At 38.3% G+C, this 26,654-nt stretch overlaps 1 protein-coding gene across 1 annotated transcript in view; it reads right to left on the bottom strand.

Annotated features, from left to right (window-relative positions):
* megf11 (multiple EGF-like-domains 11) overlaps positions 1-26,654 on the bottom strand; it is an 84,372-nt gene that overhangs the window by 25,863 nt on the left and 31,855 nt on the right. Inside the window, exons 7-9 of the mRNA XM_017405514.2 lie at positions 3,280-3,526; positions 3,043-3,163; positions 1,287-1,423 (exon numbers count right to left, since the gene is read on the bottom strand). Coding sequence (XP_017261003.1) covers positions 1,287-1,423; positions 3,043-3,163; positions 3,280-3,526 — 505 coding nt within the window. The remainder of the gene's footprint in view (positions 1-1,286; positions 1,424-3,042; positions 3,164-3,279; positions 3,527-26,654) is intronic.

Genomic DNA, 26,654 nt, shown 5'->3' with positions numbered 1-26,654 from the left:
TTTAGCTAAATTTGAATGTAATGTCATTCTTTTATAAAGTATGGCATCATATTTATATTTACATCATAAACAGCCAAAAACACTTACTGAGTTGGTTAACAAAATATTTAACAAAGTGATTAAAAAATGTATTTTAAGTAACCCCCAAGCAAAAAATCTCAAATTAATTATTTTAGTTACTATTTTATATTTAAATAAAAACTATCTTTAGCGACTACATCCATTATTAACATTTCAAGATTTAAATTATGAATATTTACATCTCTGCAGAGGCCAGATGAGACTTGGCAGGGAGCATCGAGTACAAAAAAAATGAAATTACTAAAAAAGAAAAACTTTCAACACAGAAAGAATTAAATCAGGCCGAAAGATTGATTTTTTTTTTGTCTTTTTATTAAAAATACTGACTGAAATCACTTTACAGTATTAGAGGGAATCCCAGTCTCAGGAGTTTAACAAAGCTATTAAATGTTCAAGTTATGGTTGATGTTTAAATTGCCCCAGTGTTAGTTTTATCAGGGGACAACGGCATTATTATAGCAGACAGAAGAAGCTGGGGGTTAACATAGTCTCAGATTATTCCTGGCAGGTTAATTCACCTGCCGCTGACAAAATGAATGAGGGCAATTTTGTAAAATAATAAAGCAAAGAAAAGGTCTTGTAAGGGAAGTGTTTCCATCAAACAGACAATTGCTTTAGTTGAACTAATAAATGCAGGGTGCTCTGGGCTGCTCCAGGAGGCTCGGGGAACTAAAAAGATCTGTGTATTTCGACGAGACCTTAATATAAGCCCATTACTTATAATTAATGAGCAGAACCCAAACAGCATATAGCCCATGGTGAGATCAATGGACGGGCTGGGAGAGGATGTGGATGACGGCTCAAGACGTGAAACCTTTCTGGGCAGCGTGCAGTACAAGATTAATTAGGCATAAACACCCCCATTAAAAGCTTCCACTCCACCTTCAGATGAAGTAATGGATGTTAATAAATGCTCATTTCTCTTGAGCGTGAGATTTTACAGCATTGCCTTTATCTCTAAAAAAAATAAAAGTCAGGTTTTTCGACTCATTTAGAAATCCACAAAGAGAATAGGTCAGTGAGTGACTGTTTAATGCATCTGCATAAAAGCGTCCTTTTTGCATTAAATACAAATATCAATAAACCATGCCATTGTCTGACCTATTTTCAAAGTCAGAGTGTAAAAGTTTGCACTAAGTACTTCACAGAAGGCTTTTGTGCATGATAATTTATTGATCGGTCTGCCAGAGGAGTCGGCTGCGTACCTGCGTCCACTGAAGCCAGCTGCGCAGTGGCACTTCCCCGTCACGTGGTCGCACACTCCACCGTTGCGACAGGAACAGTCTTTGCTGCAGTTGATGCCATATTTGCCCAGAGGGCAGGGTTGGGCACACACTGAGCCCTTTTAAAAAAAAAAAAACAAGGCAGATAAAATGTTGCACATAAACATTCAGCCATGGGAAGAAGAGAGTTTTACAAATCAGGATATAATACAAATGATCTGATCTTGAGTAGACTCTAAAAGTATTTAAATGATTACAAAAAACATGTATTATTTATTCAGTCATTTTAAAAAACACAGAAGATTCCACTACGTCATTATTTATTGAACAAAAATGATACCAAAATGTTTTTTTTTGTGTAAAAAAAGTCCAACCCAGGATTCAATAGCTTGACGAACCACCTTCAGCCCTTTCTCACTATAAAATGGACTACAAGTTTTTTAGAAAAAAAAAAAACTTTAACCCTTTCCCATATTGATGGACAGCAACAGTTGCTTCTCTAAGTTTTCCTCCTTGGCACTGAGTTCACACACACACCTATAAACTAAGCGACCCGCCTGTTTTCACTCCCTGACCTCCTGCTCTCTCCCTGCAACTGTCCCTCAGGAGTTCACATGCTGTCCTGATCAGAATGACCTTATTTAGAACAAAACATTCTCCCGCACACACACACACAAACACACACACACACAAACAGAGTCAAAACATGTAAACTGACAGACTGTCATCATTAATTTCACACACATGCATACAGAGTGAAAACAAAGATAGACATGATCGTACTCTCTCTGCACTCCTCGGAACTAATAATATATACATAAGTTTTCTTCTAAATTGCTCCTATCTTGTTAAATGCTAAGATTCTCAGAAATTTGTGTTCATGATCTGCTTGTTTACTTGGCTGATAAAATAATTATTATCAGTAATCAAGTGATTTGAAATGTTGGTACAATAATTTCTCTTTTCTTTACAGAAGAAAGAGTTAATTGTTTTTATTCATGCTATAGGGTCCCCGAATAGTTATGGATAATTACTACAGTAATTAAGACATGAGTGTTTTTTTATGTCTATGTAAATCTTACTTTGTGATGTGTTAGGACAAAACAGGGGATTAAAATACTAGAAAAACAACAACAACATTTTCCTCCTTCCAAGGATTAATGGAAATATTACATCATGCACCTTTCTTTATGCTGCACACCTGTTTGCTCCACAGCAGCAAATAGACAAAAGTCCTCCTTTTTTAAAAGTGGTCAACCTGATGACGATCAGGTAATCTTTATATTTCATTACCTGCAGCTGGCTGCTACATCTCCTCTTAAAGCTCGAGGAAACAACAAGACTGGACTTAGTTTTTCACACAACTTTTCCATTTTGGGTTTGTTTTTGTTTAATAATTAATCACTTGAGTCTTTTGGGTGTTTTGTACATTTAAGGTTAAATTTCAAAAATTTTAGAATCTGGTAAAGATCAGATTATTTTCCCCCATGATTGTATCATCCATCTTTGTTCAGGGCATTAATACCTGAGACTAAATTTGGACTAAAAAAAAAAAGATCTAAACTTGCATCAAACTCCTGTAAAAGAAACATGCTCTTTAAATTTTTCCAACACTATTTATACACATCAGCTCCATAATTTAAGAGCTGCACTTTTCTGCAAACACCGATGACGTTCAATCATTTTCCTCTCCGAGGCCTTTCTTCTTCATTACATTCTTACAGCTTTGGTGACCTACCGTCCACCCGGCGGGGCAGGAACAGTCTCCTGTGATGTGGTGGCACGTTCCTCCATTCTGACAGGGGCAGCGCTGCTCACACTGAGGCCCGTGACTACCGGAGGGGCAGCTCTCTCCGCAGCTGCCGCCACACAAGTCAAGAGTTAGAAGTCCCAACGCACATCAGCATTTCTTCAAAGAAAATGCTAAAAGAGTTTCTTTATTTTGTTACTTTTTTAAAATGTTGCTCATACTCACAAAGCTCCCGTGTACCCGGACGGACAGATGCACTCTCCTGTCTCGTGGTTACAGGTGGCTCCGTTGAGACACTGGCAGGGCAACTGGCACGCCTTGCCGTAGTAGCCGTGCTCACAGGGCTCCTCGCAGCGCCACCCCTGGTACCCGTCGGTGCAAACACAAGCCCCTGTGATGGGGTTACACTTGGCCTCGTTTCGGCACTGGCACCGATTGCTGCAGTGAGGTCCCCAGAAGTCACTCTCACAGCCTGCAGGCACACACACAGAAAAAGAGCATCAAACCAATCAAAATGACAAACAAATTGACGAAACCACGCCACTAATTATCACTGAAAACATGCGAAATCAAAGTAGCCTTTTAAACAACAAGTAAAGTAATTAAATTATTCATAAGTAATCTCTGTAAAACATTTAATAGCTCATCATAAATAAGAAATGTCAAGAGAATTAATCCTCCCAACGAGTAGGTTTTATTGTTATTCCAGGGTCTACCTTCATATCTGAAAGTAAAGATAAAACAAAACATTTTTGTTTTGCATAGAACCTGTTTTTATGTTAAAGAATGAAACCTTAGTTATTAGTTATTAACAAAATGTCCACAAATCATGTGCTCAGGAATTTAAAGCCAGCTATGAACCAAAGTCAACATTTTATTATAGGCAGCCATGTTGGAGCAACTGTGGCTCTGTATGTGGTCCAACAACAGGAAAGGTCAAAGGTTGCCCTCTGATCCATCCCAGTCACTTTAAGGAAAATACCAAACCCTACTTTGGCCTCGGGGTGTGATGGTGGAGAAAAAGTTCTTTATTTATAAAATGATTACAGTATATACAGCATAAGAAGTGTAATGAGAGTGAATGGGTGAATGAGAAGCACATTTTGAAGTGTTTTGGAGAAACTAAACAAGATTAAAAGCCCCAATATAAGTGAACATTAGTTTTATTCGCTAAAGGTGGATCATACTTCTGTGTCATTCAAAACAAAATCCATAGAAACCCAACGTTTTTGTATCTTTAGTCATATTGCATCTGACCTGTAATTTTGAGTGTGTTCCCTGTTTTATGACTGTACATCCATAACCCCAACACACTACAATATTCTGTTTACACATTCAAACATATTTCTAATAATTATATGTCTTTCATGTCATTAAAACAACAGATTTATGATCTATTTTCACTGAGAAGTGTCAAGAGGTTGAAAAGGTCAAATGTGCACCGCTGGGTTTCATCTTTCCGTTAAGTTTTATATCACCAGCGGCTTTATTAAAAAAGTTTCTGTCTTTACTTCTGCTCAGTCACATACACTGTATGTGTGAAAGCACATATCCCAGTATGACCTGAACAAACATCAGAAAAGTACCCTCTACATGTCATTCCTTAATAAAAAGCTGCAGCAAAACAAATAAAGAGTAAAAATAGACAAAAAAAAAAAAAGAACATGCAAACACCACACACGGCAAACATGGACAGATATAAAACAAAATAATTTGTCCTTATAAAAGGTTTTGGTTTAGAAAATTCTAAATTTAGACCTGCTTTCAAAGTAATTCTTAACAAAACATACTTTTGACCAAAATGCATTTTTCTCAGAAAACCTGTAAATTTTTCCTTCATTTCAATTGGCTTTGATGATTTTTTCTACAGTGGCTGTTTAAAGACAAACTTGCTCCGTATAAACAGTTTCATTTGGATAAGTACTGAACAGCTGTTTATAAAGTTTTTAAGTTGATGACATAAAACCTCATTTCTGAGTTTGGTTATATTTCGTTTTCTTGGTTAATGTGTTCATTTTATCCTCTTGCCGCATGATTCAGTTACCTTGAACCTCGTTTCCTGTTTTATTTTGTCACACCTCTTTCTTTGTAGGTTTCACTACCAATTAGACTTGTTCAAGTTTGAGTTTTATTATGTTGATTATTATGTAATATTATCTCTGTTTGGCCTTTTTAACAGCTGAGTTTACATGACTGAGGTCTAAATTTCCTGCTCTGCTGCTCTTTTTTGATAATAAAGCTCCTTTACTGTTTTAATGCATCGGCTTTCTGCTCAAAAACTCTGAAGCAGATAATTTATGTGTCTTTAGAGCAGAAAGGCTGGAGTTGATGAGTAAACATGGAGCCCTCTTGCTGCAAGGTGACAGTGAGTGGCTTGAAATGAAAAATAGTTCCTCTGTGTTCATATTAAAATACCTTAGCAAGGTCAATGTGTTTTAAACAGTTTTAGTTCCCTCACAAGCAAAACAAACTCACAAAACAAATGCAAAATGAAGGCACTATAGGATAAATATATACTAAAAACTGAAAATATATGCTTCTCACACAGCCATATGATATCACAAGAAAACTCAAAAATATTAACACAGTAAATTAGTCAGTTTTCCATAAATCATGATTTAGTATTTTATTGTTTTTTTACATAACCCTTTGCAGCATATTGCATATTTGTTTTACAAATTTATTTATAAAGGCCAATTTTAGGTAAATCAGGTAATTTACAACAATTACAAATACAGTGTCAAACTCTTGTATTTCTAATTAATCAGCAAACCTTGCTAAACTGTGCCGTAAATGTACTGAATATTAGAAGAAATGTGGAAATGTCTAAAATCCTCCTGGACAAAGCTATGATTGCGTTCAGTGACAACTATTCAAACACTGAAGGTTTAAACATCAAACATAGTCCTTCCATGTGGAAATTAGTTAAGTTATAATGAGATATGTAGTGATCACTGGCATTACAAAGCGGTAGGTGAGGGAATGATGTAAAATAACCCTCAATACTCTGGGAATTGGTCTGTTTACAAAAACTCAACAAAATCTATAACTGCAAGCAAACTGCTAATTTTCAAGGTTAAATGAGCATCCAGCTTCTTTATGATGAACAATCAGCTCTGAGATTGGTAGAAGGCAGTTCTCACTCCCAACGGGGTAATTGTTCTTTAGAGAAGCTTGGTGATTTAGGTGATTGTTGTGGTTTTTATGTCCCTTCATCATCATCAGCAGCAGCACCAGCAGCTGTAATGCTCCACACACGAGCCCAGTTTGAGATCCCAGCCAACACAGCAGTCTGAGCGGCAAATATTCCATCATTGATTCTCACATCATTGCCGACTCTGTTGTAAATGTAAAGACACTACTCTCACCTCTCCCCACTTCTTTGTATGCTCGCTTTGCCAAAGCTACGATCAGTGAGAGTAGGGACTTAATGAAGCCTCTTTCATGGATGGCACTGAGGCCTGTTTGTTCCAGGTACGCAGCAGGAAGATGATCAGCCCTTCCCTGTTACAGACAGGTCTGCTCCGAAGGGGGTCTCTAAACACCGGGCTGGTGCAGTATTACTTCTGTGGCTGGACAGGCTAGAGGCCGCATTACAAGGTTCACACTGATTTTGATCTAATCTGCTCATGGCCTCCAGTTTGCCATGAATGAGTTCCCCGAGGGCTGAGCTGCTGCCACGCAAACGACCCCGGCACATTAAATCTGAGGTGTGTGCGGGCGGGCGTGGTAATGAATGAGCAGTTTAGCTGCAAGTTGGTTTAGCACTCTATAAGCACTCATCAGCGCTCCCCTCAGCACAGAAGAAAAATAGGCAGTGTCCACTTAACTACAAGCATCATGGTTTCTGCTCAGACCTGAACCAAGCTTTTTATATTCCTACATGTATAACTTAACACGTATCTAATAAAAGGTCTATCATTCCTTGAAGAAATGCATATCACTCACCACCTTTCATGTCAGAGTTGTAAACTAAAAGAATCTTATTTTTAAAAATGACAAAAGTTGAGCTTTTTGGGGTCAAATGTTGAAAGTTATGTTGGAAGTTTTCAAGTTAAATGCAGTGCTTGGAGTATGTGATGGGGATGGCTCTTAGCTATTATCTTGTTTCGTCTGAAATCAATATCTGTAAAAATGTCTGAGTTATAGCCTTTATTTGCATTTTATAAGGTCAGTTGGTTGTGGCAGCCATCTTGAATTGAGTTGTCTCCAAAAGTTAGATGTATTGTAGTTAATTTTTGAGAGTTTTATAGAAATCCATTCTCTGGTTCATGAGGTATTTTGCTTATGGACAGACAGGGTTGACTGCAACAATTAAGGCCAAAGTTTTAAACAAAAAATCTTGAGCAAAGAGTAGTGCTCAGAGTATGAGTTGGGGGATGAGTCTCAGCTACTACCACACCAAATTTTAGCTCAATATCTGTAAAGTCAACAGATTTATAGCTGTTTTTGTGTTTCCTAAGGTCAGTTGGATGTGGCGGCCTTCTTGAATTGGATCAACTTCTAAAGATAATCAGCTGAAGATGTACCTCCAAAGTCTTCTTTTGAGGAGTTTCATTAAAACCTGTTCATTATTTCATGAAATATTTTTACAAACAAAAACATGCTCGTGCACACACACAGGCAAATACATTATTGCCTGCCTTTTGACAGTGGGTGATAAACAAAACAAAGATAAGCTAAAATCTATCCAGTTCTTAAAGTTGCAGACCGTTTTTGGTGCTTGGAAGCTCAACAGCTACCATCGAAAGTTTAAAACCTTCTTTAAGTTTGCAGCTAGAGGCCTCATCACACTGAGAGCAAAACCCATTATCTCGCTGCCTCTCAACTAGACAGAGGTTTTCAAACTTTACTCTGTAGTCTATCACTTCCAAGCTCTGAAAGCATTTAACTGTGATTAAGGTGTCAGAGTTCATGATGAGCTTCAGGCAGAAACAGAGAGAAACGGCAGCAGAGAGAAACATGTAGCATAAAGGCTTCAGTTTCTGGAGGGGTTACATCTGAATCAAGCCTGGTGATGAGGATCCCTGTGGGTTGTGGTGCGTGGGAAACAAATCCCACACGAGTCTGAATCCAGAGAAAGCTGCAATCCATCCCATTAACCAGTCTGGTCCGGGTCAGAGTGCCTAGCCAGCGGACACATGCACCTGCCATCCTGGACTATCAGTGCTTACAACGCATAACAGTCAAAATGTGGATAACCTCACACGCGGAGAGGAAGGTTCCAGTCCCGGCGTGTCGAGCTAAATCCCCTCGGCTGGAACAAAACAGATCACGATGAGGGCTACAGGCAGGTGGAAACTTCTCAGGGAGAAGTCCAAAAGAACAGGCAGAGAGAGCCATCATGGTGGCGGCTGAGCTTTGAAGTGTGCTCAAGAGTCTGCATAATCAGAGGCCGGCTGCAACCGGATTAAAACCAAACAGCTTTCAGCAGCTGACTTCATCTGGACGTGCTCCTGAACTTGTTTGTTACTGTCCTCTGTAAGTCTGTGCCACAAAAATCTGCCATAAGCTTTGCAAAGCTAAATTCAAATTCAGAGTCAAACTCTTAGGAAAAAAAAACGTCTATACCCATTTTGAGTTTCATACTTCATTTATGCAGCTGGATACAAAACAAAAGAAAACTTCAATTACAGCCCAATCACATCCTGTATAAAAGCCAGCCACTTGAGGTTGCAGACGTCTGCTTGCAGTTTTTACAACTCCTAACTAGGAAAAAAAAGTTCTTGCAGTCGGAATATTTGGCACACAGTTCGACCTAACTCCCTGAGTCACAGTCACACAGCACTCTCTGCAGATGCTTGAAGGATAACTTAAAGACGTGAAGCCGTAATGCATGAGCTTCTGAGAACCTTTCACTACATGCTTACTTTTAACCTAGCACAGCTCAGCAAAGCAGCGTGACTCATTGTCTTGATGAGACTCCTGCATCGCCTCACGAGAAGATTGTGTAATTTTGCAATTTGCAGCACTTGCTTTCTTTTTTTTTTTAAACACATGCATTGTGAAATTACACCACAAGGCCAGACGCAGTTCAAATCACCTTAAATGCTATAATAACAAGACATGAGTCCTTTTGACACTTTTAAAAATGTTAAATGTTTTGTTAAGGAAAATTGAAACAATTTCCCTCACAGAAAATTAAACGCCATTCTGCATAGGAGGATTTCAACAAAAAGCCCAACTCACTTTAAGCTATTTATCACAGCTCCCCGACTGGATGATGCAGATTAATAGAGTGAAAAGCAGACAGGAGTTATTCAGGGTCTGCAGGGAAAGAGATGATCGTTGTGCGAAGTGAGAAACTTGCACTTAGTGATAAATGTCTCCAGGCATTGTTAAAAACTGAGGCTTTAAAAGCTGCCGATGTGCCCACAAGACGAGTCAGGCCCTATACTGTCTCCTTTCTGTTCTGCTGACATCTGTTAAATAGTTATTTATTAGTCCTCAGAAAAACCAAGTTACGGGTAAAAACTTAAAGGTGCATCCACGCGAGCTTGACAAATGGGATTCTAAACACGCTGAAGAAACTGCCAATAGTTATGTGGAGCATTCTGCTGAATTGGAATAACAACCTGCTCCGGCTACTGTTGTTGGGCGTGTCGTTTGTCCGGCCCTAATTCATCTTAGCTGAGCCCCTGTGTGTTCATATTTCCCAGGGGGAAGTGCAGCACAAGCTAACCAAGCAACACAGCCACTCTGTGTGCGCCTCGCTTCGCTATAATGCACCAAAATGCTCACTACTAATATCACTTTGCAGTCAGATGAGAAGTAACAGCATCAGACTGTTCCCTATTTGGAGCCACACAAACTAATTGGAGGATAGCTTAATTCTTTTAAGACTATGCATTGCTGATTAAAAGCGGTGCCTTAGTTGTTTATCCAGAAAAGGATCTGATAATTTGTCTGAGTTCTGCTCAGGATGTGAGCATAAATCAATAAAAGTCCAGCAGGTGCCAGCTGGAGCCTCCGTAGCAGCGCCCTAACAGGGTTAAAGGGTCCAGTGGTTGACCAAGACGTAAAGGTCTGGGTCACCTCACGCCGCATTCCAAACAAGCACTTAAATGTGACGCTGCTTTAAAAGGCTGGCCCTCGTTTTCCAAATAAAGTTAGCCACGCTGAGCAGTAAATGCGAGCAGGCCGGGAGAGCTGGGGAAAGACGCTTCACCTCAGCGCAGTAAACCAGTCACTTGTTCAACAGAAGCTCATACGGCTCATGAAATCTTCTGGATCAGCAAATTGTTACACAGCCCACTGCTCCTTCCAATTAATTATTTACCCTTCACCCTGTCCTGCAGAAAACAAACCCCTTTGCTCGCTTTGCCACAGGACAAAAGCGATAAAAAGCAATCAGAGGTGGGCACTCATACACAACAATGCACAGAGGGTAGAGTGTAAGTAAAAGCATAAATGTGGCACGTCGCACACACACATCACTGAAAAGCATTGACGTGACCACCTCCAAAACAATGTCAGCCCGATCAAAACAGGTGTTACCATAATTAATTTCACCACATTGATTTCCTATTTTCAATTATTAATTCTAATTAGGATGAAGTCGAATCAAACATGGGTCAATGTGAAAAGCGCAGCCCCACCAGTGATTTCACAAAACAAGAAGAAAAAAAAACCCTTTTCCTGCTGTCTAAATCGTGACAAAACTATGACCTGATGATTTCATTCTTTTTCACGAAATATTGAATCTGTCGGTGCACCATTCTACAACCTGCTTTTCATCCCCAAAAATGAATAAATAACTTAAAGGGACAGTTCAGTTTGTTTGAAGTGGGGTTCTTCGGAAAGGCTTTGAACAATTAATATCTTACCTGTTGCAGATTGCGCTTCGAAAGACCTCAGTTTAGAGAAGTAGAGTATAATTTTGACCGTACTGATGAGCTAGATCAAGCAGGTCCAAGACCAAAGTGGAATGCTGCTGTTTTAAAACACCTATAATGATATTACTGCCTGAAGAGCTCCAGCTAGCTGCTGCTGCTGCCTCTCCACAGAATTATATGTGAAGACCCATGCAGTGCAAAACTGACGACCATGTAAAGGTTTATAAAAACAATGTTTGCATGAACTGCTTTGAAGTGTTTAAGACTAGAGCTGTTTTATGACAATAGCATTCCACTTTGGTCTTGGTCACAGTTAGCTCATTAGTCCAAGCAGAACTAATTGCAATTTTTCTAAACTTAGACTGTTTTACCAATAAAAGTCAAAGGTTAAACCCTACCCCATTTGTTTTATCAACATAAATAACTTGCAGTTGCTCTGGGGAAACTAAGGCCATAGGTCTTTTTGGTATAAATCTAAACTAAACCTTACAAATACAGTCTGAAATAAATACAGATGCAGAGTCAGAAGACTGCCTGATTAAAATCACAAGAACTAAAGTACAAAATGAAGATGAGATAACACTTGAGTGTGTGACAGTCCTTCTCTGGGCCTCTGGGGTGTTTTCCACATTAGTCAAATCAAATCCCTGTATTTTACCAGCACTGTCTGTCGCTTTGAGTGTAGGCCTGCAGAGTGGGGGCTTTTTGTTGTGCCTCAAGTATCCTAATTAGAGATTTGTGACTGACTTCATTTGCAAAAGTAGTGTTAAAAAATGAGGTGCTAAACAAAAAAAAAATAGATAAATAAATAAAAAAACCTCAGCATTTAAACATGTTTACATGATAGAACACAGAACACCTCTGTGTCCGTGTAACATCTTTGGTTATTCAGCCGCACATACCCTAAAGACAAACGTTAAATTTTATCGTGTGAAGAAGGATTCACCTGACTCCGAGCACGGAGCGTCGTACCCGGAGAAGCAGAGCCAGTAATTGGAGAATTTGGTACTTGCTAGAGTTTCAGGCGTTTTCAAAGCAAATCTACCTAACATCAATTATTCATGTACTGTGTTGTGGTGTTGGGGAAAATAGCAGGTTACAAAAGCAGGTTCTGATGGTGCTCTGCCAAACAAAAACCACAAAAATCATCAGCACAGCATGATGCGATATAAAAACAACATAACAGCCTGCAGCTGGAAGGGCAAGCCCAGCTGCATCGAACCTTCAGTGTCAGAAAAGCTTTCATTTCATATTTGGCACACCTGATCATTATACAGAAACTATAAACAGAGAACCGTTACACAGAAATCAGCCTTATAAGTTTACGGTTCTATTTGACAACAATCTTACATCTCTATGATTTTCCTCGACCACAATCCAGGACCAAGTACCAGCAAGCCTATCTAGAAAATAATAAAACTACCCCCTGCAAAATAAGTTGGAAAAAACCAAATGATTTTGTTACTGAGTCATCTGTCAATGAGATTTAGGCAATTATTAATTTCATTTGAATACCAAACTATCTGAAAAAAATGTTATTTCCAAAAGTTCTGTATTTCTTCATTCTGTATTTTTTTTCTTTAAATGTACTTTAAGCAGTTATTCATTTATCCAGACTCCAGACTGATATACTACTGATCTATTGATCAATATATCAACACACTGTTTCAGTGCAGAATGTGAAAGTAAGTTGGGGAAGGAATTTTCATATTGCAGAATGAGCAGGTCTCTTTGCAGATGATGGGTCTTTTAAAAATAAGATAACAAAAAATACTATTTATACTGTGTAATATAAATCCTACAAATACAACGAATATGATATAAATACATTCTTACCTGACCACAGTGACAATATGAGTTTTTTCAGGTGTTGGAGGATCGTGTTTACATCTGAATAGGCTTGTTGGTGAAGGAAACAGAAGAGAACAGGAAGAAGTGGAGATTCTGTTTCTGCTGTTGTTTTCTGTCCTTCTGCAAAAGTGCTACAGCAAGGGTGTCCAAACCTGGTCCTCGAGGGCCGCCATCCAGCATGTTTTACTTGTTTCTCTGCTCCAACACACCTGATTCAGTGCTTAAATCACCTCTTCATGTTCTGCAGAAGCCTGTTAATCATCCATTAATTCAAATCAGGTGTGTTGGAGCAGAGAAATAAGTAAAACATGCTGGATGGCGGCCCTCGAGGACCAGGATTGGACAGCCCTGTGCTACAGCTAACAATGTTTAGCATCTCAGCTTATGAAAACAAAATAATGCTTTTTGCTGCTGCTTGTGTATTTACTGTTTAGTTAAGTTGCAGTATTCTTCAGCCAGCACAAAAGGAAGCTCCAGCCCCCTGTTTCCTGTACTAATGAGTCTTTCAATAAATGACAAACACCTTTTATATATTTAATGTAACATAAAGAGCATACTTTAATCCTTTTAGGATGTAAATATGATTTTAGAAGTTTCAGAGAATGTATTTAGTGATTAGAGTATGAATCTTAACAGGCAAACAGTGCGTTCAGCCCGACAAGTGAGTAGATTTTGTTTTACATCTTGCTGATTAGTGCTTAAAGGACGCCGTATTTTTCACATGAGCTTGACCCACTTTAGTCAGGATAGCGGCGCTATAACAAAAAGTGGTAGGCAAATGTTGTGACTCATTAAGAAAATGTGTTTTCAAACCCATTCATGTTTAAGAACACTTCAGGTGTTTAAAAATGCCTGAAATGCAAGGTTACCCAGGCCTCCTCGTGTGCCACTTTCTATATTCCTATAATTATTTGAAGCTTTTTTGTGCACAAAACTGTATTCCACGTACTAAAACCTACTGACCGACACAGCTGCGTGAATAAGTTATTTTATCATGTTCTTACCCTTGACATTTCTCTCTACAAGGTGTTATTCAAGCAAGCAACGCTTGAAGTTGTTTACACAAAGCAGGGATTTTCTGTATTTAACATGTTACAGCATATGGATATGTCCCTCCATTTAAACACTAAACATGATTTAGCTTGAAGAAAGCCAATCAGTCTGCCTACCAAATTAGTCCCAACGATACAAAAACACATACACACAAGGAAACACAAGGATAATTGCTTTTTAATGAACTCACATTATGCAAATGCTCATCATGAAGCCATTAATCTTAGGGTGCATTTCTACCTGCCTGACCACCAGTAATGCCAACAAACTGATGGATATTGTACAAGAAAAGTTATGAAGCAAATAGTTACAAGAGGCTCTAGTTATCTGTTTTTCATCTTCACAGTATCCAGTCAAATAAAAGCTCCAGAAATCAAAGCACATTGGACACAATTATTGATCAGTTCATTAGATTCAGTTCCTTAAATGTAAAAAGTTGTGATAAATGATTTCACAATTACACAACTCAAAAAAACCAAAACAAGTTTCCCGTTTCTTTTATTGAAAAAAGGCGGCGAGAAACCTACTTGTTCATCAGAATGTACGTTTCTAGGACATGATGCTCAGAACAAACTAACTAAGGAGAAATATTTTAAAAATCTACAGACGTTAAGGCAGATTGTGGAAATGAATGCCACAAAGGACATCTTAAGAGCTCCAGGCTGATTGGGAGCAATCTGGTGGTTGTTCGAGCCAAGTAGGTCCCCAAAGGTGAAGGCCTAAAAGGACAAAACTACTGAGTAAAAGGCACAAATGGTATTTTTCTGGTGTTTTTTTTTTTTTGTTGCAAGACCAATCATATACAAGCTACAGATATTCTGAGATAAATTTTCACGGGGAAAGAAAAACAAAAATAAAGATCTTCAGGGAATGGAGCACGTTGCTTCGTCTTTAGGTGACAAACTTGTGAAAAGAACAACCACCTACAATAAAACATAGAGATAACTGTGTTTCACTGTTGAGCTTTTTTTCTTTTTTTTACTGTTTCTTGTTCTGAAGGCACTTAATTAATCAAAGGATTTATTTTAGAAGAACATTCAGTTTTTTTAAGTTCAATCACAATTACCTCTGACCAAAATCTTGACAACTCCTGCAAACTTAAAACCAAAATGGAAGAAAACAAAACAAAAAAAACCCACTTAGATGCTACTAAAAATATATTATTAGGAGGAGCTAATTGGTGCCATGGATTGAAATAGAAACAGAGTCTGTTTTCTCAGTTTAGGACACAAGTCTGATCCCTCGGTTCATTTAACGCACTTGGATTTGCTAACAAACATCTTTCTGTTTGAGAACAAGCAAAAGATCGCTGTTTGGGTTCAGTGAAGTTTAAAATGTCGAACAAATTCTTACTTTCAGGATCAATAACTCCTAAACAAGCCATCAAACCCCAACTGTCACCTCCCCTCAACAACAGGAAAGAAACCGATGCACTAAAATCAATTTTAGGTCATATGCCCCAGCTTGATACCAATACGCATACTTTTTATTTAAATACTGGAATGACAGTAACAGAGGACATTATTGTCTGCCTTGTAAATGTAACATTGTTTTACCAACTTTAGTTTTGTTTTGACCCAGGGCACTTAGCACCTACTGTATATTAAAATATTCTGATCATTGAAAGTTTTGATCATTCATATTTATTTTAAATGCTAATATTTTATCTAATGCATTAAGGATGCAAACGATAAAAACGGCTTTTTTCCCACTGGATTCTGTGAAATAATCTTTGTTTGTGAAAAACAAAAACACGGCAGAGCATTATTCAGGCAGGTTAGAAGAGTTTAGCAGCACCGGATGGATTGAAGGCTGGTGCAGTGTGGCAGGAACAGGAGCGCTTTTGCAGCCTTTTGATTAACATGGAAAGTGTAGATTAAGACTTTTACTTTTTTTTTCATCATTTCTCCAGGACAATACAGACCATTTGGAGATTTCTCGGAAGAAAAAAAAAAGAAGAGAAGAAAAGAAGAAACTCAGAAGTTCATCTCAAATGAACTGCTGGCTCTGAAAGCAGCATTATTATCCCAGTCTCTGAAACTCATGAGGCACATGAATTATTCTCTCCGATTTTCAAAGTCAAAGTGGAGTAGAAAGTATACAACAGCAACTCGGGGAGCATTGTGGGTGAGGAAGTGAGGGATGGAAGGAAAGAGATGCTGCTTATGCTTTAAGAGGCAGCTGAGAGATGTATCAAACAATCTTGGCAAGGCAGGGTCAGCACAGGTTATAAATGCGTCATCTCTGTCCACATGACATTAACTTTTAAAACATCTAAAATTAGACAAATTTCATTATCGGTCACTTTTGATTAAAGAGGACAAACAAAAAGAAAAAGAATCCTATAAAAACCTTATTTCAGAGTCAATGGAAGGACTACTACTATTGATTCGTGGTCCCTAACCCTCTTTCTTTTTTCTATTGCGAAGGGCCATTTTGTCATTCAAGCAACGGACTGACTCCGACTGAAATGGGAGTGAGACCCGGAATCATAATACAAGCTGATATTTAAAGTGTGAGGCTGTGAGAATCGCATGGTGTCACGTTTCCATGCTAATCTAATTTCTCAGGGGGCACTCGTTGCTTTGTGGATGGAGGTGCCCGAACCTGTAAGTCAGCGTTTTCTGTCTTTCATCCGTCAAAACTCAATTGAAAGCCATTAATGAAACGACTGCTACAGGACATGATGAACTTCTACAGGTCTGATTTTCTGCTCACATTAAACTTTAGATTAGTTAGAGATGTAAGCTTGGCAAAAAACACAATTTCTGTGCCTCCAATCTAGCTTTTTTTTTTTACTTCAGCACTACAATGAATTTGAGATTCATGTTCTGCAGGACATAGATTGAATCCCTATAAATGGATCTTTGTGTCTGGTAATGATTGCATTTGCACTGAAATTTTCTTTGATCTTTATCATCCGGATGCCCTTTGGTCAATGTTTAGATCTGTGGCTATATCTCTTTCCTCCACTCACTGTGGCCCAGACATGTGATAGTGTCTTTTTGTTTTGTCCTTTTTCTCTTTTTTTCTCTGTGGCAAAAGCCACCAATTTAATTGAATTTCTTGGCTTTTAATGTCTGCTTTCTTTAATCGGAGAAAAGAAGTTGTTTATCTCAACCTTGGTGGAATTAGCAGAGGGTATTTGTGTAGATGTTAATGTAGAAACTATTCTGCAAAATCGAAACCTCAGCTTCTGTTGGTAGGCTAGTCAAAGTTGCCTTCTTGCTCATGTACATTTGCTACACTGACATCCAGTCGCACAACAAAAAGAAGGCATTTCTCACAAGAAAACTGCAGAAAAACTGACATAGCACACTCGCACAAAGCTTGCTGTGATTACTTTGCAAAGTTCAAAATACAGCCTTACAAAATACGTGGCAATAATAACTCTACTGTAACCTGCTTTTTTCTTGTCATTCTGCTTTGCAGTTGTGTAATCTTGACTTGCTAGGTCTTCATCAGTCACAGGCTGTCGTAGCATAGGGCTGCGATTAAAGTAAGGTGAAGAAAAACGACTATCTTACACTAACACCATGCAATATAACCTTCTGAGAGGGTGGCACGACTGCAGGAGAGGCAGAACCAAGTAGAATGCAAAACACAACCCCAAATACCCCAGGGCCTGGAGGCAAATTTGATTAAAAGTTTGTTTTTCTTCACTCTCAACAAACAGAGGAGCTCGTCGATGCGGCACTGACAGTTAATTGGACTTGGCAGGGCCACGAGTTCATTCGTCAGCATTGTGTGGGGCTTGCCTGGGAGGAGCAGGACAATCGATGTCCCTGAGGACGGCCTGTAATCACTGCAACACTCCAATGAAGTCCAGGGTTAAACATCAGGAGATTGCAGGTGCACCAGAAGATCTAAGAAAGACTGCTAATATGCAACCTCACCAACCCACACACACGCTCACACACACACACACGCACCCATCATCCCAAAACAAACCAAGGACACTGCAACACAGCACCCAAACCAATGGGATGATCCCCATAAGTGTAGGGAAACCTCAAGCAATTATTCTAAAAAAAATGTTAAAAAAATGTTAAGTAGAAGGTCCTGAGAGGCAAAAATTTTGCTGATAAAATGCTCAGACATCAGGACTTCCTTGGGGGCTTACAGCTTTATTCCAAGGGAATCATTAATTAATTAGCAAAACATTAAAGCTGAAATAGCACATTTGTACTTGTCTTAATGTGCTACACTAAAGAAATATTTTGTTGCGCAATAATATATACTTAAATTTAAAAATGAAGCACACCTAAACTGACAGAGATTATTATCAGTGTGAAGCAGATTTTGATTTGTTTTGAGAGGTCACACTCTAAATGATAACAGACAAGAACTTATGGGAAAAACAAGGTATAAAAATGGGTTATAAAGATAATGCTTCAGAATTTATCATTTTAGGGGCATAAATGGCTCAGGTAATATATTCAAATACTATGGTTCACTCTACAGCCTCTCCACATATGGAAACATCCTGAGCCAAGATATTAAACTTCACATTGTTACCAAAATGCTCTTCAGTGTGCACGACAGCTTTTATTATAAAACACATCGAGAATGAAAGTACTGAAGGACTGCATACTACTTGTCAAGCTGCGTGACCTGTTAGTGCTCAGTGTATGTGTCGGGGATGCCTCTCAGCTACTACCACAACAGATTGTAACTTCGTATCTGTAAAACTGATTGAGTTGCAGCCATTTTTGTGTCTGCTGAAGTCAATTAGTTGTGGCGGCCGTCCTAAACGAAGTTGAGTCGAAAAGTTAATCAGTGGTAGGTGTGCATCCAATGATTACTTTTTGAGAGTTTCACTTAAACCTGTTCAGTGGTTCATTGTATATTTTGTAGACAAACAGACACAGACAGTTACATGATTGCCCGCCTTTCACGGCTGGATGCAGTAATAAGCTGTACTGTAGGACAACGTGTGAATGCTTGACTAACACATTGTGAAGTGCTTTGTAGAATTTAGCTAAGGTTAAAAGGTCAGAGAATAATTGCAGATCATTTGACATTTTCTCTGATCTTGTTCATTTTTATCTTACATTAACAGGAACTTTTACCGCCTCAGACCTCAAAAAGCAATAGTCTAAAGAGGAAAGACAATCATATTAAAGACTGGAAGAAAGAATCTGTCATTGAAGAAGCTTTATAATCCAGAACTGTTGGCATTTTAAAACTATGAAAGATGTGCTCAGTAACTGTAAACAGCCCAGTGTTATAGTTAACATAAAAAATATAAAAACTCAGTGATTTTAGTGATAGAAGTAAATTGTGCTTTTTATGAGTGGGGGCAGGAGGTTATGGCAGTGGGTTTTTTGTATCTGTTTGCATCTTTTGCAGATGAAGCAGATTTTTTTCAAAGAAGAAACGGATAGGACGCAAACAATGTTTTAGGAGAACCACAGCCAGGGGAGCTACCTAGGGGTAGCCAGGGGTGGCAAAAACACTCACAATATATATATATATATATATATATGGGACAAGCTTCAGTGAGCTGAAATAATTGTAAATAAGCAATTTCATGAAATGGTTTAGGCTCTAAATCCCAACCAAAAAATGAGCAAAATTAAAAAATAATCTTCAGTACTTTAGGAGCTGAGTTGAATGGAAGTCAAATTCACATCTTCAGGACGATACATATTGTGGACACTTTTTTTCTTAACAAAAGCATAAAATGTTATAAGACTCTGTGTAGCTGCTTCTATAACTATGAAAAAATAAGAAAGGCGCAAAATCAATAGATAATACTTTGTAATGGTTCCACAAGCTGATGCGAGACTATGTTGAATAATGTTGAGAATACACTCAACTGTGAAAAGGTCATCAAAAACAATTACTAATGAAAATCAACTGAACCGCTGGAAATAAACTTCATAAATACAGCAGGGGAACACAAATCAAGTGTGACCTATAGACTGTGAAATAAGGCTAAAACAGCTTTGTTCTACATTAGTATTCAGGCGATACCTTATCTCTCTAAACTGTTATCATAGCATTTCAGCTATTTTAGACACGCTGACCTTCTCTTAAGGACAGGAGATAAGGCTTTTTAATGTCCTTATTAAATCAAGCCATCTAAGCCGCCGCTCAGAAGTCGGCAGTGTGTTCCAGTAGCCCATAACTCTCTTACACTGACTAACAACAAGAACCAGGGTGATAATAACCAGCAGGTCTGAATCCTGTGTCATCCTAACCAGAACTGTGATAAGCAGCGAGTCTAGTTTTTTTGTGCTCAGGTTCTATGCAGAGATATCACACACAAACACACGCATACACATTTTAGGCATTCCCCCAAAGGTAATGGAGCAGTGAGCTCTTCAGGAATAATAAATCCTGCCTAATGGGATGGTGCAAAAGAAATGTTCAGAGCTTAGCAAAGTCAATGTGCACACTCTGCCAATGAGGCCTAAATGCACAGAAAATATTATGGAGATAGTTCATGCATGAGGCTCTCGTGCAGAAAAAGAAGAACATCTCCAAAAGGATGCGATTGTCAGTGAAAATAATTTTTATTCAATAATATTTAATCAGCTGTGGGCAATTGTGAGTGTGCATGAGTGTGTGTCATCGATGGTTAGGAAAGCTGTTATCTACAGTATGTGTGCCACATTTCATCTGATGGACTCAATATCAGTCAGATGGAGAGTCAGGACGGTGATTTACACCACTCATGAGTCATGATGAGGGACAGATCAGGGAGGCACGCTGCCCGAGCCAGATTGTGAAACTTAAGACCGTCAGAACCTTTGCATTGACATTTGTTCAGCGCCCTCATTTTAATCAGCGTCCAACATTAAAACAGATGAGCTCGCTCTCATTTCTTTGCAACAATTAGTGGAGTTCAGGTCAAAGTAGAGATTTATTCATTTACGTTGCGCCATTCAAATTACTGTAACTGTAAAGGCCTCAGTAATGTATAAATAAGTTGCTGAGAAGCATCTAAACTGCACTGACTCGAGAGCTGTACCATTCTCACAAAACCACAATATAAAGAAGTCAAACTATGCATCGGATTTAAAAGGCACAAATTGGAGTTTACCTCTTAATGAACTGATTTTCTTTTATTGACAAAACAAACAGTACTGGTCTAGTTCTTGGCCCAATGTTGAATTACTTCAACCTGTAAATTTGAACCATTTGGACCCTTTCTTTCAGATGTGTTACAGAGAATCCCAGAAGGCCCACCATTACGCTCATATATACATATATTCAAACAATTTTTAAACATATATATTTCTAACCATTATTCTAAATTGCTGCTGCACATTGGTAAGATAGTTTGGTTCCTCTGAGGACCACCTTAATTGCCTGTTTTTTGTTTAAGTCTTAATTTTGCTAATGATTTAGCGTTTAGATGTTTTTAATGTAAAAATAAAAAAATCCTTTACATATTTTTATAGAGACCAGCTGGCCATATTAAAATATCAGACAGTAAAAACTATATGAATAATTATCTTCGTGGGTTTACATTACTGTGTTTATTCAAGTGAAGATCTGCTTTTACCTTCTCTTCATTTGGGTTGTTTAAGCTATATATGCTAAATTAATATTTAGTTATCATAATCATATGTGTGTTCTTAGTGCCGGATCATGTCATTCATTTGGGCCCTGGAGGTGTGTTGCTGTCTAGTAGTCCTGAACAGAAGTCCCATGATTAAATGCACAGTGAACACTGCCACCATCTGCCTCACAACAACATCCCCTGTTTATCGTGCAAATTTTTTTGGATCTGTTCTTGTAAACAGAATGATGTTTGCTCTGCCGACGTTAATGGATGACAACAACCCGCTTGTAGACCGGGTATATGCATGTGAATAATGTGCACAGATAACATCTTTAAAGCATATAGGGAACAACAAGATCCTGGAGAAGGGTGGGAGAAAGTCACCGAACTTAAAATCAGGAGACAACAAGAACATTTTGAGACCGATCATTGTTTTAACTTTTTTTGTTTTCTGTCTTTTTGGCTTGTGGTTTACTTTTGGTTTCCTTCACTGTCGGTTAAGGAAGTATATCACTGAGCCGTGACTGCTGGAGACTAGATGGTGACTCAAACTTGGCTCAGTATTGTGAGAAAATACACAAATTTTCTGTTGCAGCCTCACTGAATTATAAGTGTTTCTGGCAGTTACATTTTGCACGGACAGTTCTTAAAAATCACAGCTTCTTTGTCTGTGCATGGCTTGCAAAACTGTATTCTTGGCCGTGCACATTATTTCATTCACTTTCCGCTCACATCAGCCCACTTCATATCGACACTGTACCCACGCCACTTTTGTGGGGGTTTTTCTACTGGGGTACACTTTAGAAATGAAGATAACCAGGTTTTTTAATATTTATTATTTATCATTAGAGGGGTTTTTAGACCTGAACAAGTTTTCTGCTCCCACAGGTACTGTGCTTTTGAGATGAGATGGAGACGCCCACAACTCTGTGACTATTTTGAGAGAATATTGATCATTCTTGGGAATATCATGAAACATTGACATGAGTCTCATCTTTTGCAAAAGCTGCTCACCAACTAGTAGCCAGCTGTCGAAGATAATACCCAAACAAAAACTACCTGCTTAAGTTTATGAAAAGCAAGATCACCAACATCTGACACCACTTCAAAATGACAACAAGAGATTGATTACCTACTCAGTAGTCTTACTATTGATCAAAGAATCTACAGGAAACCTATAACTTGTAATTGTAACAACCAATATAAAGTTGACATGGTGCTTTATTAAAACAACAAAAAAAAGAAGAATGTTGGTGCAGAAACCTGTTTTTCTGTGTCAGAAAGGATGGCATCAGTTGCACAAATCTACTAAAGAACCCAGTGCAGCGTAGAGAAACAGAACTGACGGTGCTGTAGGACTAAAGTCCACTCATACACAGCAGCAGCTCCTGAGCAGAAATATCACTGGAGCAGGCATTTGTTTCCTGAATCATTAACCACACAGATTATATATATATATATATATATATATATATATATATATATATATATATATATATATCTTGCTGCTTTTTGTGCACAAAATTGTTACTTTTGTTCTCCCTCTACCTCCCTCCCATCGGTCAAGAGTGTGTTATGAAGAAAAGAGAAGAAATTGTTAAATAATTTAAAAATGTTACTGAAGAAGTCATGTGTGCATATATATTCACCACTTATGCTTTGAAGTCCAACCATTATGTTCAGAAGCCACATAATTAGTTAAATAAGATCCACCTGTGGGAGATCTCAGTAGCTATAGATACAGAAAATAGGCCTATGTTGGAGAAAATGTCCCGTTGAATACTCCCCTCTGTCTTTAATTTTCTGTGTTCAGTTCATGTCCAGTCTCTCTGCTCAAAGCTGTTGACTCATAATTTATCTTCTAGTTTTAGTCTCACAAATATTGTTGTTTAAAACCACATCTCCCCCGTTGGACATAGAAGGTTTTGCTCCACGCCACTCCTGCATTTGATAAGATCAAGTGAGCTCCAGAGTTAGTTGTTGCTGAAGTAATAAGTTAAAACCAGCAGAATATGTCCATGAGGCAAAATTATTTCCGTTCCAGTGAGACTCTATTGGCACTGCCTGCAGCTCTGATCAATGAAGACAGGAGATATGATAAATCTACTGACGAATGCAGACGTTGACCTGCCCTGCCCCATAACTGCAAATAAGTAAAAAAAAAATAAAAATACTGATAATAAATCACCAAAAACTATTTTGAATTCCATTCAAAATTGTCAAAATAGCTAAAAAACACAAAACAAAACAATACACACAAGCTAAGTAATTATGTAATTTACATAATTTATTAAGAGGAACTACTTTTTGGGTAGTGGGGTTCACCCTATCTGCCTTCATGGACTGGCTGCGCCTGCTAATGCACATCGTATATGCATGCACAGAGGTATGAGCCATTATAGATTGGTCCATTTCCTGTCCCCTTGAGAGAAATATCCCTGCCTGGATGCTTTGATCTGCCAAAATGAACGAGACAGTTGGCATCGACTGATACAAGGAGAAAGACACCCCGTCAGAACGCTATAGTTAGAATATTTATAGTTCCCCTAAAGTGTCTTTTTACATGCTTGAATAATGAGGAATTCAATTGATGAGGACTTCTTTTCCAAAAAGCCAGTGTGAAAATGAAATCTCACTTTTTTGTTTCTTTCTTTTTGTTGGGGGGAGTATGGAAGCATCATCTAAAAGAAACTCAACCAACACACACCCATAAAGTGTGTATTCTCTGTCTGCAAGATTGATGAGGAGAGAAGTTCTGAGAGCAAAGTTAAGTGACATTTAGACTGATGTGTCAAAGAAGAGTATATCTGTATGCATGTCTGTCATATTGAATATGATTTAGCCTCTTGGTCTTTGACAGCGATGCATGTCAATGTTCTGCTGCAGCCGGATCGAGAGGAAGCATCTGGCTCAGACGGAACTTTGAGCAGTAATGTGTAAATACTCCTGACATATTCCAGCGGGAGTCCTCACGGGGAGTGTTTTTCAAGCCGAAAATGAGGTCTAACAACACCGTTTGCTCTTGTTGCTCCTTCATGTTGTGTTTTCACTGGTTGGAGAAACATCAACTGAGCAACAAGGGGGGGAAAAAATTTATAAAGCTGAAGATTCTTTGAGTCCTTAACCCCTAAAACGACACTCAAAATAAACTGTTTCTTTAAACCTCAAAATAAATACTTTACCATTAGATTAACATAAAACAAGAAGAATGTAGCATCTCATCTGATGCAACAGGCCATAAAAAAGCATTTGTACTGGCCACATTTATCAATTAATCATGTGCACAGAACCCACACCAGAGGTTTGCATTTGAATGTGAGCAGGAATGTGTTACCTCATGCTCCACGGCTGACTAACCACAACAGATTTATACCATTAAGTGTGATGAATTTCTTCCAAGTACACAAAGGATGCTTCGCGGTTAACAAAGCTCCACTCTTCCTTGGGCTTTTCAGGTGATTATCTTTGAGCATTGATTTTTATAATTCCAGCACTAGTGGGCAAACACTTCCAGCACAGTGGGAGAAGTTTACATAAAAAAGAGAAACACTAAATGCTTTATGTTTAAGGACATTTTCTCCCTGAATAATGGGAGCAAATCAAAATCTGACTGAGGCACATAAAATTAATGCTTTATTACATGTAATAATTTTTAAGCATTGGCAGTCATGGCTAAATATGCCTTCTGCATAAACATTTATCTTTATTGTTCTCTTTATTTGAAAACCATTATTAGTGTAGTGTATGGTGACCTATAGTAACTCATCACCAGAATTGAATCTTCAAGAGTTGTAAAGTACATTTCAGTGAAGGAAAAAAAAGAAAAGAAAAAGAAAAAAGAAAGAACTGGAGTGTTTCTCTGCAGCTACAAAAAAAGGAGAGTCTACTTTTAGGCCCAGGAAACTCATAAAATTCTGAAAAAGTTTGTGTAGTTTTCGCTCAATAAACTCATAATATCATACAAAGATTTGATTTGGGCCTCATTCTGTGTGGCTCTCTTTACACCAGCACGAACTATATTTGCTGCAGACTGCAGCCAATAATGTTGCTAAATTCTCAAAACCCAGCACTTTACATCAGCCCACTAAAATTACTGAAGACATACTGTTCGGTCCCATAAGCGGAGCTCCATTTAACCGAACGGCCTCCGCTAAAATTGCTGTTTAATCTTTTTTTCTTTTTTTTTTTCTTTCATCCATTTAAAAATTCCTATTGAGAAATATAAGGGGAAAAAAACTTTACAGACAAAACAATGTGTCTGGCAAAAAGAGACAAGCAAGACAAAAAAAAAAAACAGGAAAAAAACAAGCTGTCTTCAGAAAAAAACAGATAACATTAACAAATACAAGGTTCTCTTTTAGTGGCATACCTGTTCAAATGGAAAAAAAAACAAGATTAAATGCACAACACATTATCAGACATACATTTTTTAAGAGCACACACTCCACAAACAGACACGCAGACATCAGAGCGATCACAATCACCAACAGCAGCACTGAATCATTCATCACTCTTTTGAGAAAAAAAAACAAAACAACTTCTACTCAGACTGCTCCAGTTTCGCACTAACAGATGTAGAACAAGGCTGCACCTGCAAACAGCCATCAACATCCTGTTTTGCTGTTTTACCCGTTTACCAGCGTGTCCTACAGGGACGAGGCTGTGACGTCTCAGGACTGCAGCCAGGTCAAAGGGTAAGTCAGGTCTCAATCGTTTCTCATCAAAGAAAAGGAACAAAATGTCCTTTGAGTATAGCAAGAAGAGACCAGAAGTAAAAAAAAGGGGAAAAAAAACACAACTTCTCATCTGGTTTTCAGCAGTACAATTCACCGAACCTCTCCCACCTGATCGCCTTCTTTCCTCTGGCAACAAACGATTGTCCAACTCTTTCTTTTCACCACCTGACCCAAATACAAAACTGCTTCCTGGTGGGTGCTGCTCCAGAAACTATGTCCAAGTCTTTGATCCGGTTCCAGATCACTGCTGAAAGGCTGTCACTTCAGCTTTAGGCCGCAGAGCATCCCACAGCAGCCCTTCATCTCCAAGCTTGGGCGACACACTTTTTTCTTTTCTTTTTTTTTTTTATCACATTCACACTTTTTTTTTTGGTCACGTGACCAGAGCATTCTTCCCACTATGGAAATGGCTTTTTAAAAACGCACAAGTCTAAAACAACAGCGGTAAAACAAAAGAACTAATAAATAATGATGTTTATTCTGAGCTGTTAATTTGTGCCCCTCAGCCTGACATTACAGCTGCATTCTCTCACATAAAAACCTTTTTAAAAGCCACATTTCCGATCTGTGCTGGGTGAAATTATAATTTACAGTTATGGTGGCAGACAA

The sequence above is a fragment of the Kryptolebias marmoratus genome, linkage group LG11 (assembly GCF_001649575.2).
Source record: "Kryptolebias marmoratus isolate JLee-2015 linkage group LG11, ASM164957v2, whole genome shotgun sequence".
Classification (NCBI taxonomy): domain Eukaryota; kingdom Metazoa; phylum Chordata; class Actinopteri; order Cyprinodontiformes; family Rivulidae; genus Kryptolebias; species Kryptolebias marmoratus.
The sequence above is the reverse complement of the archived record's forward strand: the minus strand, read 5'-3'. Positions and strand labels throughout refer to the sequence as shown.